This window comes from Aulostomus chinensis, chromosome 21 (genome assembly GCF_037954235.1).
Source record: "Aulostomus chinensis isolate RoL2024-O1b breed Wild chromosome 21, RoL_Achi_v1.0, whole genome shotgun sequence".
NCBI lineage: Eukaryota > Metazoa > Chordata > Actinopteri > Syngnathiformes > Aulostomidae > Aulostomus > Aulostomus chinensis.
The window spans coordinates 15,160,936-15,174,163 of NC_141340.1; the positions used below are offsets into that span (position 1 = coordinate 15,160,936).

The window sequence follows — 13,228 nt, forward strand, 5'->3', positions numbered from 1 at the left end:
TATGCCAGTCATTTATGTATAAACATCAGAAACGAATGCCAGAGTACTGCCTATGGTCCCCTAAACGTCATGTCTGATCTCACCAGGGGTGTGGCCAGAGAGTGGCCCCAGGTGGCACCGGCCATCACCTGAATCTGAGTGGCCACCCCAGGTGCTCCCCGTTATCCTGAAATATGTTTGGGCTTTTACCCGGTCAGAGGCAGGACATCCGTAGTAGTGACAACAAACCAGACTTACAGCTGTAATTCTGTTATAAACATCAGAGGCACTGAAACCTTAAAGTAGGGTCGAGACTCCACACGGGCAGCTGACGGCCGGTGGGCCATCCCAGCCCGATCCTCCTCAAAGGGTAAATAAAGACTGGCGGTACTCAGCCTGAGTGAAACCTGGAAGTGACCGTCATGAAGCTGCAGCTCCTGGACACTGCAGCTTCATGAAACCACAGGCTCCCCTTTACGACTCACCACCACGGGCAAAACAGAGGCAGTGCCTTCCTCTCATTGACGGTAAGATAAATTCAGACGTGTGTCATTTGAAAACTTTCTTGTGCGCATCTCGGACAAATAGCGACCATGTGCAGGTTTGGGCGGTGCTAGGAGACATATTGTCCCACCTGTGCTGGGCCTGCAGCAAGCACAGCCCCCACTGCAACTGAAGTGGTGTCAAACTCATTGAGCTCAGGGGCCACATGGAGGAACATCCATTCCCAAGTGGGCTTGACTGATAAAATCATGGAATAATAACGAAAATAACGACAACTTCAGATTGTTTTCTTTGTGTTAGTATGGTCCAAAATAGCACAAGCACATTCTGAAAATGTATACATCAAAAATAATCCTCTTGAAAAAACACTTCAAATTAGTTGAAAATTCTGAGGACAAAATTGGTGCAGCGGTGAGCACTGTGGCCTCACAGCAAGAAGGTTCTGGGTTTGAGCCCCGGCCCGCGCATTGCGCCTTGCGCCCAAGTTGTCTCCTCACCACAAAGTCCAGTATGTTCAAGCAATACAAATGATGATCAGTGACTTTTTTTTTTTAAATAGCTCTCTCTCTCTCTCTCACTCACTTACACATAGAATAAGGGTTCCAATAGATGTCAAATTTATTTCATATTTATTCACATAATACAAATCGTTGAAGCAGTGTAATTCATGGTGGGCTGCTGGATGAAGCCTCTCTTCACAGACATAAACTTGTTCCACACAGAGAAGATGGTGCTGACACAGTTGGACCAGCAGGTGTTCTACTGCTCAGTGTCAGTGGAGCTGTGGGGATCCATGTCCTCGTAGTACTCCCCAACATCAGTGCAGTAGAAGTCGGGATCCATCCATTCATGATAGGTGTTTGAGTAGGGACCAGGTTCTCCACAGTATTGCTGATGTTCAAAGCTGGTGTAGGGACCAGGTTCTCCACAGCACTGCTGATACTCATAACTGCGGTCCCTGTGGTCCCTGTAGGTCATGAGGGAGGACTGGCCTCCTGGCTGGTCATGATGCTCCAAGCCCGTATGCGTGTTGATGGCTGGAGCAGTGTTGCTGTAGGGATGATCCATTTTGCCACCTGACTGTCTATCATGATTGCATTTAACATCCAGGACTGGCTCCCAGATCATCTGCATCACCTCATCCCCTGCACCATAGTACCGCCGAAATTCATCAAAGATGGCGTACAAGCCCTCATGCATGTCGGTGGCTGGAGCAGGGTTTCTCTCAGCATGAACCATTTCACCACCATGCTGTCCATCAGGAACATCCAGGACTGGCTCCCAGATCATCTCCATGACCTCATCCCCTGCACCATAGTACCGCCCATGGTCATCAAGGTGCAGGTCTGGATTCCTCTCCATCGTTGTAGTTTGGTTGAATTTCCTCCTTGTCTTCTCAACACAACGTGTTAAGATTTCAGTCGCGCTCCGTTTTACTGTGAGGTTTTCTTCTTTGTTGAGACACAACAGCAGTTGGTAAAGTCACCTTCAATATTCTGCACAAATATACTCATGGAGAGTTCTTTAATAAGTGTTTGTAAGTCAGAGATCAAAGACAGAAAAAAGAGGTGAAAGCACAGAATTCATGAATCAAAGAAAGAAATCAAAGACAGAACACAGAGATCAAACAAGCCACAGATCAAAAAGATCCATAGATGCAACAGCCAAGGATTTTTTGTATTGTTGTCAATATGATCATTTTCTATTATTTTGTCCACCCTCCACATCTGAAGATTATTTTGCATTATAGGGATAGAAGATTTTAAACAGCCTCCAAAAATTTAGAGTTCAGTACAGAGGGCAGCTGCCTCATGCTTGGTATCATCCTTCTCTACAGCGTTAGCAAACTAGAACTCTCTAAAGGTAATATAATTTCCTTTGTGTAACCTCTGCCACTCCACCTAGTGTCAGACAGTGGCTTTGGAATCTTTATTTTTGAATATCTTTATGTAACGCCACATGGCACTGAGACCAGAGCCTGGTGAGTTTCCGTATATGGAGCTTACCCTGAAGTTGTGACATCACAAAATGAGACTTTTGAAAAAACTCTCCAAATCCGAGCGTTCTCAGCAGTGCAGATTACTTTAACATACACCTACCTCATGATATGACACGACCATGTCCTCTAGAACAAGTATCCAACATTTTAAACATGTTCATGAGTCTGAAAAGCTGGAAAATAATAGACCCCTATAATGTCTTGCAACACAACAACGCAACACATCCATTTTTCGGCATGAAGAGTCTCATATTGGTGCCGCAGGTTATATTTTTCAGCACGAAACATGCTGTGAACGCACTAAACACACAGGTTTCCCCTTCACCTCCGTGAATAAATTGGGGGGGGGGCGGGGGGGGTGTCCACTTTACTCTTTTTTGACAAAGAAATTTTGGGGCAAAAAGGGTGCCAAAGCACATCATGTTCAAAGTAGAAGACATCATAGGCAGAGCAACAAAGTAGCTCCGGGTTAGCTATACTTGCTATCCCTGCTCAGCACTGTTATAAACTGTTTGCTTGCTTAACAGAATTGCCATTGCGACATCAAGTGGACACATTTAGAGCAGCAGTTTCTTTCATTGAAAGCTTGCAGCTCATTTTTATACGTTGCAAAATCATCTCGCAAGCCTAATTAAACCGGTTAGTGGGCCTGATCTGGCCCATGGGCTGTAAGTTTGACACCCCTGGGGTAAAGGTAGACATCGGATACACATATACAGTCAGGTGCATAAATACTGGGACATCAACACCATTCTCATCTTTTTGGATTTATACACCACCACAATGGATTTGAAATGAAACACAAAGATATGCTTTAACTGCAGACTTTCAGCTTAAATTTGAGGGTACTTACACTCAAATCAGGTGCACGGTGTAGGAGTGACAACAGTTTGTACATGTGCCTCCCACTTTTTAAGAGACCAAAAGTAATGGGACAAATGAACAATCATAAATCAAATTTTAACTTTTTAATACTTGGTTGCATGTCCTTTGCAGTCAATTACAGCCAGAAGTCCTGAACACATAGACATCAGCAGATGTTGGCTTTCATCCCTGGTGATGCTCCGCCAGGCCTTGACTACAACTGTCTCCAGTTCCTGCTCGTTCTTGGGGCATTTTCCCTTCAGTTTTGTCTTCAGCAAGTGACATGCACGCTCAATTGTATTCAGGTCAGGTGACTGACCTGGCCATTGCATAACATTCCTCTTCTTTGCTTCAAAAAACTCTTTGGTTGCTTTCGTAGTAGTATGCTTCGGGTCATTGGCCATCTGCACGGGTGAGCGTCGTCCAATGAGTTCTGAAGCATTTGGCTGAATATGAGCAGATGATATTTCCCAAAACACACTGAAATTCATCCTGCTGCTTGTCAGCCATACATGCTCACGCCATGACACTTTCACCACCATGCTTCAATGATGAGGTGGTGTGTTTTGAGGGTGCAGTGCTGTCCCAAATTGCATACTGCCGCGTGGCGCACTCACCGGAAATGACAACGCGATGTTTTCTTCTTCTATGCCAATTTGTGACCGCCTAGCACCGCATCAGCATCAGCTAATTACCGCCACATTTTGCTTGCACTTGTTTGTCGATTTTTTAAGCAGTAAAACAGCAAAATGAACAGTCAGCGCACATTGTTACTCCACAATCAGCGCTGACAACACGATGTCCTCCTTCTGTTGGCTGAGGATGCAACGGAATGTAGAGTTTATTTGTGAGATGTATTTAGCAAAACATTTTGGGAAGATGTCATTTTATTTTTGGGACGTAAATACCCTCAAATTTAAGCTGAAAGTCTGCAGTTAAAGCACATTTTGTTTGTTTCATTTCAAATTGAGGTGGTGTAGAGAGCCAAAAAGATGAGAATTGTGTTGATGTCCCAATATCTATGGCCCTGACTGTAGTACACATGCAGTATTTGGTATTATATCAAACATGATTCAAACAGCGGTTGCCTCAGTCTGCTTCCTGCTGCATTCACATACTTCTCAATCACATCAGATGAACGCAATGACATCAAAGACTCCACCCAGCTACTTATTTTCATGTACTGACATACAGTATTTATGACATAATTCAGTGTGTTATATTGTATTGTAACTGTCAAAATGGTGGCTCTTTTCCGTGTAAGATCAGAGTTCACAGATTGAAATAAAAAACAGCTGAGAAAAAAAAAGTTCTAATTCATGAATATATTCCATAATGGTGTGTTTCATGTTTCCTTGTGATTGATGTGTGGCTCCTGGCTTACTTTCCCATGCCAGTGTGGCTTTCTAAGAAAAATTGTTGCCCAGCCCTGGTTAAGCCTGCACAAAATCCAAAGAAGATGACAGCGTTATGCTTCAGTTGAGCAGCATGTGTGTTTGGGGAATTCAGCCAGCAACTCAACTAAATTGTCAGGCCATCAATGAATTGACGCTGATTGACACTATACACGGGAATGTGAAAGATAATATTGTCAATGGTTGTAGAAAAAATGGGAAGTTAAACCTAAAAAGATTGGTTTGGTGATGTGATGAGTGCACGCACATGTGCATGTTCACACTCATACTGACTGCCACCCCTGTCAAAGAAGATGATTTGGGACTTTGAAACTGACTTCGTCCATTCATCCATTTTCTACCACTTATCCTGTTAAGGGATGCAGGGGGTGGAGCCTATCCCAGCAGCTTTCACGTGAGAGGCGGGGTTCACCCTGGACAGGTCACCAGTCCATCACAGGACCAACACATAGAGACAGACAACCATTCACACTCACAGTCACACCTACGGTCAATTTAGAGTATCAATCAGCCTCGTCCCCTCTTGATGTCTTTGGACTGTGGGAGGAAGCTGGAGTACCAGAGAGAACCCACACAGGAACAGGGAGAACATGGAGACTCACACAGAAAGATCCCGTGATGGAGCCGGGACTCGAACCCGGAACCTTCTTGCTGTGAGGGGACAGTGCTGACCACTGCACCACCGTGCCGCCTGAAACTAACTTAATTTCTCTATTTTCAATTTCAGTTCATCCATCCATCCAGCCATCCATTTTCTTCCGCTTATTCCTGTTAAGGGTCACAGGGGGGCTGGAGCCTATCCCAGCGGCTATGGGCGAGAGGCAGGGTTCACCCTGGACAGGTTGCCAGTCTACCAATACAAAAAGATATTCAAAAATAAAGATTCCAAAGCCACTGTCTGACACTAGGTGGAGTGGCAGAGGTTACACAAAGGAAATTATATTACCTTTAGAGAGTTCTAGTTTGCTGACGCTGTAGAGAAGGATGATACCAAGCATGAGGCAGCTGCCCTCTGTACTGAACTCTAAATTTTTGGAGGCTGTTTAAAATCTTCTATCCCTATAATGCAAAATAATCTTCAGATGTGGAGGGTGGACAAAATAATAGAAAATGATCATATTGACAACAATACAAAAAATCCTTGGCTGTTGCATCTATGGATCTTTTTGATCTGTGGCTTGTTTGATCTCTGTGTTCTGTCTTTGATTTCTTTCTTTGATTCATGAATTCTGTGCTTTCACCTCTTTTTTCTGTCTTTGATCTCTGACTTACAAACACTTATTAAAGAACTCTCCATGAGTATATTTGTGCAGAATATTGAAGGTGACTTTACCAACTGCTGTTGTGTCTCAACAAAGAAGAAAACCTCACAGTTAAACGGAGCGCGACTGAAATCTTAACACGTTGTGTTGAGAAGACAAGGAGGAAATTCAACCAAACTACAACGATGGAGAGGAATCCAGACCTGCACCTTGATGACCATGGGCGGTACTATGGTGCAGGGGATGAGGTCATGGAGATGATCTGGGAGCCAGTCCTGGATGTTCCTGATGATGGACAGCATGGTGGTGAAATGGTTCATGCTGAGAGAAACCCTGCTCCAGCCACCGACATGCATGAGGGCTTGTACGCCATCTTTGATGAATTTCGGCGGTACTATGGTGCAGGGGATGAGGTGATGCAGATGATCTGGGAGCCAGTCCTGGATGTTAAATGCAATCATGATAGACAGTCGGGTGGCAAAATGGATCATCCCTACAGCAACACTGCTCCAGCCATCAACACGCATACGGGCTTGGAGCATCATGACCAGCCAGGAGGCCAGTCCTCCCTCATGACCTACAGGGACCACAGGGACCGCAGTTATGAGTATCAGCAGTGCTGTGGAGAACCTGGTCCCTACACCAGCTTTGAACATCAGCAATACTGTGGAGAACCTGGTCCCTACTCAAACACCTATCATGAATGGATGGATCCCGACTTCTACTGCACTGATGTTGGGGAGTACTACGAGGACATGGATCCCCACAGCTCCACTGACACTGAGCAGTAGAACACCTGCTGGTCCAACTGTGTCAGCATCATCTTCTCTGTGTGGAACAAGTTTATGTCTGTGAAGAGAGGCTTCATCCAGCAGCCCACCATGAATTACACTGCTTCAACGATTTGTATTATGTGAATAAATATGAAATAATTTTGACATCTATTCGAACCCTTATTCTATGTGTGTGTGTGTGTGTGTGTGAGACAGACAGAGAGAGAGAGAGAGAGAGAGAGAGAAAAACCTTTTTAAAAAAGTCACTGATCATCATTTGTTTTGCTTGAACATACTGGAATTTGTGGTGAGGAGACAACTTGGGCACAAAGTTGGAACAGAGAGTTTTTGGAGAGGAGATTTTTTTTCAGTCTTGCCACTCGACACAACTGTTACCCAAAATATTTCACATATGTAAGGTGCCCAGGAACTTCTACAGCCCAGACATTGGAACATTTAAAAAGAATTAAAACCGCCCAAAGGCATGCATTCAATCATGTCATGTCATTCAATTCCCTGAAACCCTAAATAATATTTCTCTTTTATTTCAAATGTTTCATTTATCTGAATACATTATTCTCTTCAAACTCACAAAACAAGCCTGGTGTTTCCTGTTCACTCAAGGCCTGGCCAAACACTGGAGCCTCTCCCAGCTGACATTGGGTGAGAGGCGGGGTTCACCCTGGACGTGTCGCCAGTCCGTTTCAGGGCCATCAGGAGCAATTAGGGGCTCAGTATCTTGCTCAAGGACACTTCGACATGGTCAGCGGGGGAAGTGAGGATGGAACCAGAAACACTTCAGTTGCTAGACAGCTTCTCTACCTCTAAGCCATGCTGACCCTGTCAATGTAATTTAAACTTTCAGATCCAAGCGTGTTAGGAAATGCACTTACGGTGAGATAGCTGCAATGAACATCGAATTATTAATAAAAAAAAGTTTTTTTCCTCCTGGAGAAGAGGAGACCGCGAGTGTTCTGGGATGGTATGAATTTCTCATCATCACAGAGCAGATCCTCATTATTTTTTAATCATATTGATTCATGCTGTGGGCATCACCAATAACAGTTTTACTTTTCAACTAGTTTGACTGTGTAAAAAAAAAAAATGCAGTGAACATGAACATGAGTCCACACACACTCTTAACTCACGCATGGCAAAGTGTGAACATAAAGTCAGTGACACCTCTTACAGACATAAAAGTCCACATCCTCATTATAAGTCCTAATTACAATGTGTTGCGCTCATATAGGACCGACACAGAGGATGTGGAGTGTCGTGATTGTGAGCGTTGTTACTGTTATGTGATGAGGACGAGATGATAGCAGTCTTTGTGGTGCTGGATTACCTGTGATTATCTGTGACCGCTGGTTTTCACTGCAGTGATTTTACATAAACAAAAAAGGCAAAGTATTATAACACCCAGATCTGCCATTGTTTTAATGTGATCTTTGATTTAACTTATATGATAATTGGTGTGGTGCAGTGGTCAGCACGGTGGTGCAGTGGTCAGCACTGTCACCTCACAGCAAGAAGGTTCCAGGTTCCAGTCCCGGCTCCAGCAGGTGATCTTTCTGTGTGGAGTCTGCATGTTCTCCCTGTTCCTGTGTGGGTTCTCTCTGGTACTCCAGCTTCCTCCCACAGTCCAAAGACATCAAGAGAGGACGAGGCTGATTGATACTCTAAATTGACTGTAGGTGTGACTGTGAGTGTGAATGGTTGTCTGTCTCGATGCTTTGGCCCTGTGATGGACTGGTGACCTGTCCAGGGTGAACCCCGCCTCTCGCCCGCAGGCTGCTGGGATAGGCTCCAGCCCCCCTAGCTATAATAAGAACAATAATAAGAGGAATTCAAAACAGCATCAAAATGACTTGTCATCTTACATTAAATCTTTATTTTGTTGTACTGTAAATTCACCAGACCTCAGTAGCCGTGTCTGCTTGGGGCAACAAGAGCAGAGCAGTGACAACATCAAGTCCTCTACTCTTCCAACGGCAAAGTGACTGTTCTGTCGAGGCAAACTTGCCCAGCCTGAACTCTCATGTACGGAACACTCAGCGTGGTCTCATTAGTACTGAGACACACCCCTTATCAATGCTGCACGTCTCTCAGAGGGGTAGACTGTTGCAGTTGTGGGCACGCTCGCACTGAGAGGTAAACAATTTGAAAATTGTCATTGTTATATTGCAGATATTGCAGGAGCATTTTTTAATTGTTTTAAGAAATGGCCTATCAGGTGCTGTGCTCATGTAATGATGAATTCATGCAGTGTGAGCCTGCCTCAAGCAAGGTTAAGTGAAGACTGTTGTTTTTGGCTCACACTGCTGGCGAAGACTGAGCTTTGGAGTGCAGGAGAGAGGAGACCCCTGAATGAGAATGGCAAAGAGAAGCAATGAATGAAATGACAACACTGAGGCCAACATCAGCATTTGATTAAAGTGCAAATTGTGCCTTTGTGTGAGAGTGTGAATCGCATCGTATATCATTTTTACAATTTGTGCTCCGGGATTTTATGACACTACATGTTTCACCAATTTACATTATTCACCGGCTCAAAAGAATTCTGTCAATCCTTTAGGGACATGTCAGCCTGTGCGTGTGTGTGTGTGTGTGTGTGTGTGTGTGCGTGCGTGCGTGCGTGCGTGCGTGCGTGCGTGCGTGTGTGTGTGTGTGTGAACTGTTCAGGGCTCAGAAGGACGTGAAATAATAGGCTGTCATCAATCTCTGTCACGTAGTAGGGAGTGTGTGTACCAGCGTGTGTTGCAGTTAGGTGAGGAGAGTGGAGAGTGTGTGTGCATAATGGAGAGAATAAAAGTGAATGAGACAAACGAAGGGTTTAGAGGCTTATGTCCATGCATTAGAAGTATGTGTGTGTGTGTGTGTGTGTGTGTGTGTATGTGTGTGTGTGTGTGGTGAGAGACAGAGAGCGATAGAGAGAAAGAGAGAGAGCGTCTGTGAAAAATAGACGATGCCCCTGTGTGTCGCCACAGGCACAACATGCCATTGAAGATATCTTTTTACTGATGTTATAATTACAATATGTTCCCTCAATCAGAGTCACTGTGACACGTTCTCCTTCATCCTTAAAAGTGTTCTCTCAACATCAGATTTCTACCCTTCCTCTTTGAGTCATCGTTAGAAGTTAGGAAACCAGCCACAATGCTATTTTAGTCACAGCTCCAGTCGTTCCATCTAAAAATCTTCAGTCATGAACTTACGGGAATGTTCATAAGATATTCTCAAATGCTCTGTTTTGAATTAAATATCACCATAAAATTATTTCACAATATCATTAATATATACAGAGGCTCCCTCAAGGGGAAACCTCTTGGATTTTAAAACTTGACGCAATGGTATTGCTTGATTTAAATGAAGAAACTGTGACACAGGCTTTCTGTCTGACAAAATCATGTCTTTCTGCGTTTCACTTTCTTGTCAGAACACCAAGCTTCGTCTAGAAATGACCAGCAGTTAGACTGATGCAGATTTTAGTGTAACCTACTGTAAATGTATCACAGGAAGCAGTTGTTTGTTTGTTGTTGTTTTTTTTAGATTTTTTGGTTCCACTTGTAAAAACAAGTAAAAGTCAGGCAGGAATGGCAATAAATAATTCAATGTTATATAGTGAGTAGCAACAGTGTTTACAGCAGTGGTAGACTGACTCCAGCGGGGCGGGGTGTGGCAGGACTCCGTGCCAATCAGTGCATTCTATCCAACCGACTGCTGTTTGGGCGGGACCTGTGGCTCAGTCAGCCAATCAGCACCCGCCTCTCTCAGACCAGGGAGAAGTTAGCGTTCGGCTGCGGCAGACCAGCAGTCTGGTTCACAGCCACGATGGATACAATACCGTATTTTATCCTCGTCCTCTTATTCGGGACAAGGATACAAGAAAATGCAGGTAAGTCCTGTAAAGAGACAATTTAGTTTCTTTTGTTTTGCTCCTCGTTGTTGTCGGAAGAGTTGTATTGTTGGTTCCAGAAGCCTGAAGAAAGAAGAGTGACTAACTAAAATGGCGCAGGGTCGGCGGCTAGCCTGTTCCTCCCTGTCTGAGGAATCTTTATTGTCTGGGGGGGAAAGAAGTAGGGAGCCAAAAGTCACATTGGGCTTTAAAGGGTCATCGGCTTTGGCCCAGGTTGAAAGCTGTCCTCTCGTCGGCCAGGTTTCGGTAACACACTCGCAGGCTTTGGATGTGTGATTTACCAACGGAGACCTGGAGTCCGTGTTGACGGAGTAACTTAACGATATATCAGACCCCAGTTTCGCAAATACAAAGTTGGCAACATCTCCCTGAGTAGAGGTGAGCTGTTGGTCAAACACTGGTTGTTCATTTACTCTGTCTGGAGCGTGTCCCCTCGCAGGTGTTTGGAGAGCAAGTTTGGGATGAATGACACCGTCTTTCTCCATTAAATCCATAAACAGATTCGTTTGGGTTTGCTTATTACGACCCTACCTCCGTAACCATTTCCTCTTTTCAGATGCTGTGAAATTGAATTCTGCCTTTTTTTTGGCTGGTGGTTTGATAACGTTGAATGTTTTTGCGACTTCAGTAGATAATTGAATTCCTGACATTTTTTTTTGTCCTTTTTGCTCGGGTTATTGTTTGTTGTCGTGCCAGGTACCTTGTAAAGTTTCGTCTCCATCCTGTCTGCACTCGAAAGTTATTTCCGTACCTTAAATTGCCTTTTAATGTGCCGTTTAACGGGTGTACCACAGGCACAGCCACCGTGGACCAGCGCAGGAGACTTTAGATGTCGTTGGTTATTTTGATAAGCTATAATACTGTTGCTCACCATTAGTTTTAACCTCTGGATAATTAACTTTTCTATGCTGGTCTAATTATTATTTCAGTGACGGAGGTATTGTGACAGGTAAGATGTTCTCATAGGATGACAATTCTTTGGTAACGTTACTTCAGCTCATCCTCCAAATTCATCAGCGTGCACTTCACCCGGGCACGCCAACCTGCATTAAGCTGTTTGCCAATTTAGTGAAGATTTTATCCCATCAAAGTCGAGTCCTCTAGCTTGTAGTGTGTTTCATTCGTTTGCTTTGCAGTAATGGCGTCAATTCACTTAGGTTTGAATACTGTGGAAAAGGCTGCGGTTGAAATTTCTAGGGAAGACCCACAAGCGGTGTTTGACTCATCCTGCATCCACGGGAGTCTCACAAAGACGCTCGGATTAATGTCGAGTCATGTGTAAAGGGATGTATACAATATTTACCTCGCAGGATTTGGGACTATGATACGGCATTTACAGCCTGTCAGAGAATGCAATTGATACATTACCCACCATGTTGTCACCGTTTATTTTACACGAGCTCTCATCACATGATCTGTATGTCAATTTTGCAACAGATGTAAGGTCGTTTTTCTTTGTTTCAGTAGCCAGCATTTGATAAGGAGAGGCGAGGTTGTTGTTTTTTTTCTCGTTGGAGCAAACAGCAGGTAGTGTGATTTATCTATTGACTGGCAGACTCATGCGTTTCCTTTGTGTGCCATTCCTTTGTTAGTGAGAGACTAATCTGAGTGGACGAACATGCTTTTCACACAGCATACATAATCAATTTTCCATCGCATGGTTTCGGCTCGACCCGTCTCAACTTGGCTTACTTTTGGTAGCAGGTAGGGACGCCAGTTTCAATTAATTATGCTTTCGATTACCCGGAAGCCCTTGTTTGGAAACTAAGGGTTAATTAAAAAAAATCACATGACTTACAATAGGTGATGAACTGCTGTGGCTTCATCCTATAGCATCCTCCCTCATGTAGACCTACTGTTCCTTTCAATGATAATATTTTATACTGTCGTTATCGTACACCCGTTTTTATATTTGCACCATTTAGAATTTGCTTTTTGCAGAATGACAGTATTTCCTGGTGTTTATATTATCAATGCTGGGAGTATTTTTGCTTGTTCTCTGACTTATAAATCAATTTCATATAATTTTTGTGCTTTTGATATTTGATTATTATCAGGAGTGGTTGTTACTTTTTTGATCTGTGCTTGCAAAGCTCTTTAGACTGTGTACTGATGTGACCTGGCAACACAAAACTTTGTTTATGTACCATTATGGTATTATTCGTTTATTGCATTTTTATTGTTACTGGCAACACAGCAATTATCAAGACAAATTATTATGTTTATTGCCTGCCTGCTTTCGATGCCCCTTAAAAGCATCACTTGAAGGTTTTTTGGGGATTGCACTTTCTCCAGTAGTCCAGTACTGTATGTGATGTGCAGTAAGGATTTTAGTGCTGAATCTCTTTTTGATATTGGATGAAGTAGCTTGGAACTTTGATGCAGGTGAGAAAAAAAAAAGACTAAGGTGTTGCATACAGTTCACATTTGAAGTTATTTTGCTTTCGGTGGAGGAACCACCCTTGAGACACTTTTTTCTTGCCATTTCCCTGGCTCTTCTTCTATCTCATTATGCA

General features: G+C 43.7%; 2 protein-coding genes across 3 annotated transcripts in view; both read left to right on the forward strand.

The window, feature by feature from the left end:
- Positions 1-222: 222 nt before the first annotated feature.
- tgfbr1b (transforming growth factor, beta receptor 1 b) overlaps positions 223-13,228 on the forward strand; it is a 53,298-nt gene continuing 40,292 nt past the window's right edge. Inside the window, exon 1 of one of the 2 annotated variants that reach the window (XM_086190816.1) lies at positions 223-506. In XM_086190816.1, the coding sequence (XP_086046942.1) occupies positions 434-506 (73 nt within the window). In that variant the 5' untranslated portion in view covers positions 223-433. Of the gene's footprint in view, positions 507-10,573; positions 10,692-13,228 lie in introns of those variants that run through there. The other variant, XM_086190817.1, reaches the window with a different exon arrangement.
- Positions 5,950-6,930, forward strand: LOC147241836 (uncharacterized). The gene is made up of 2 exons (XM_086191641.1): positions 5,950-6,653; positions 6,699-6,930. The coding sequence occupies exons 1-2, from the start codon at positions 6,209-6,211 to the stop codon at positions 6,812-6,814; spliced, it is 561 nt and encodes a 186-aa protein (XP_086047767.1). The 5' UTR covers positions 5,950-6,208; the 3' UTR covers positions 6,815-6,930.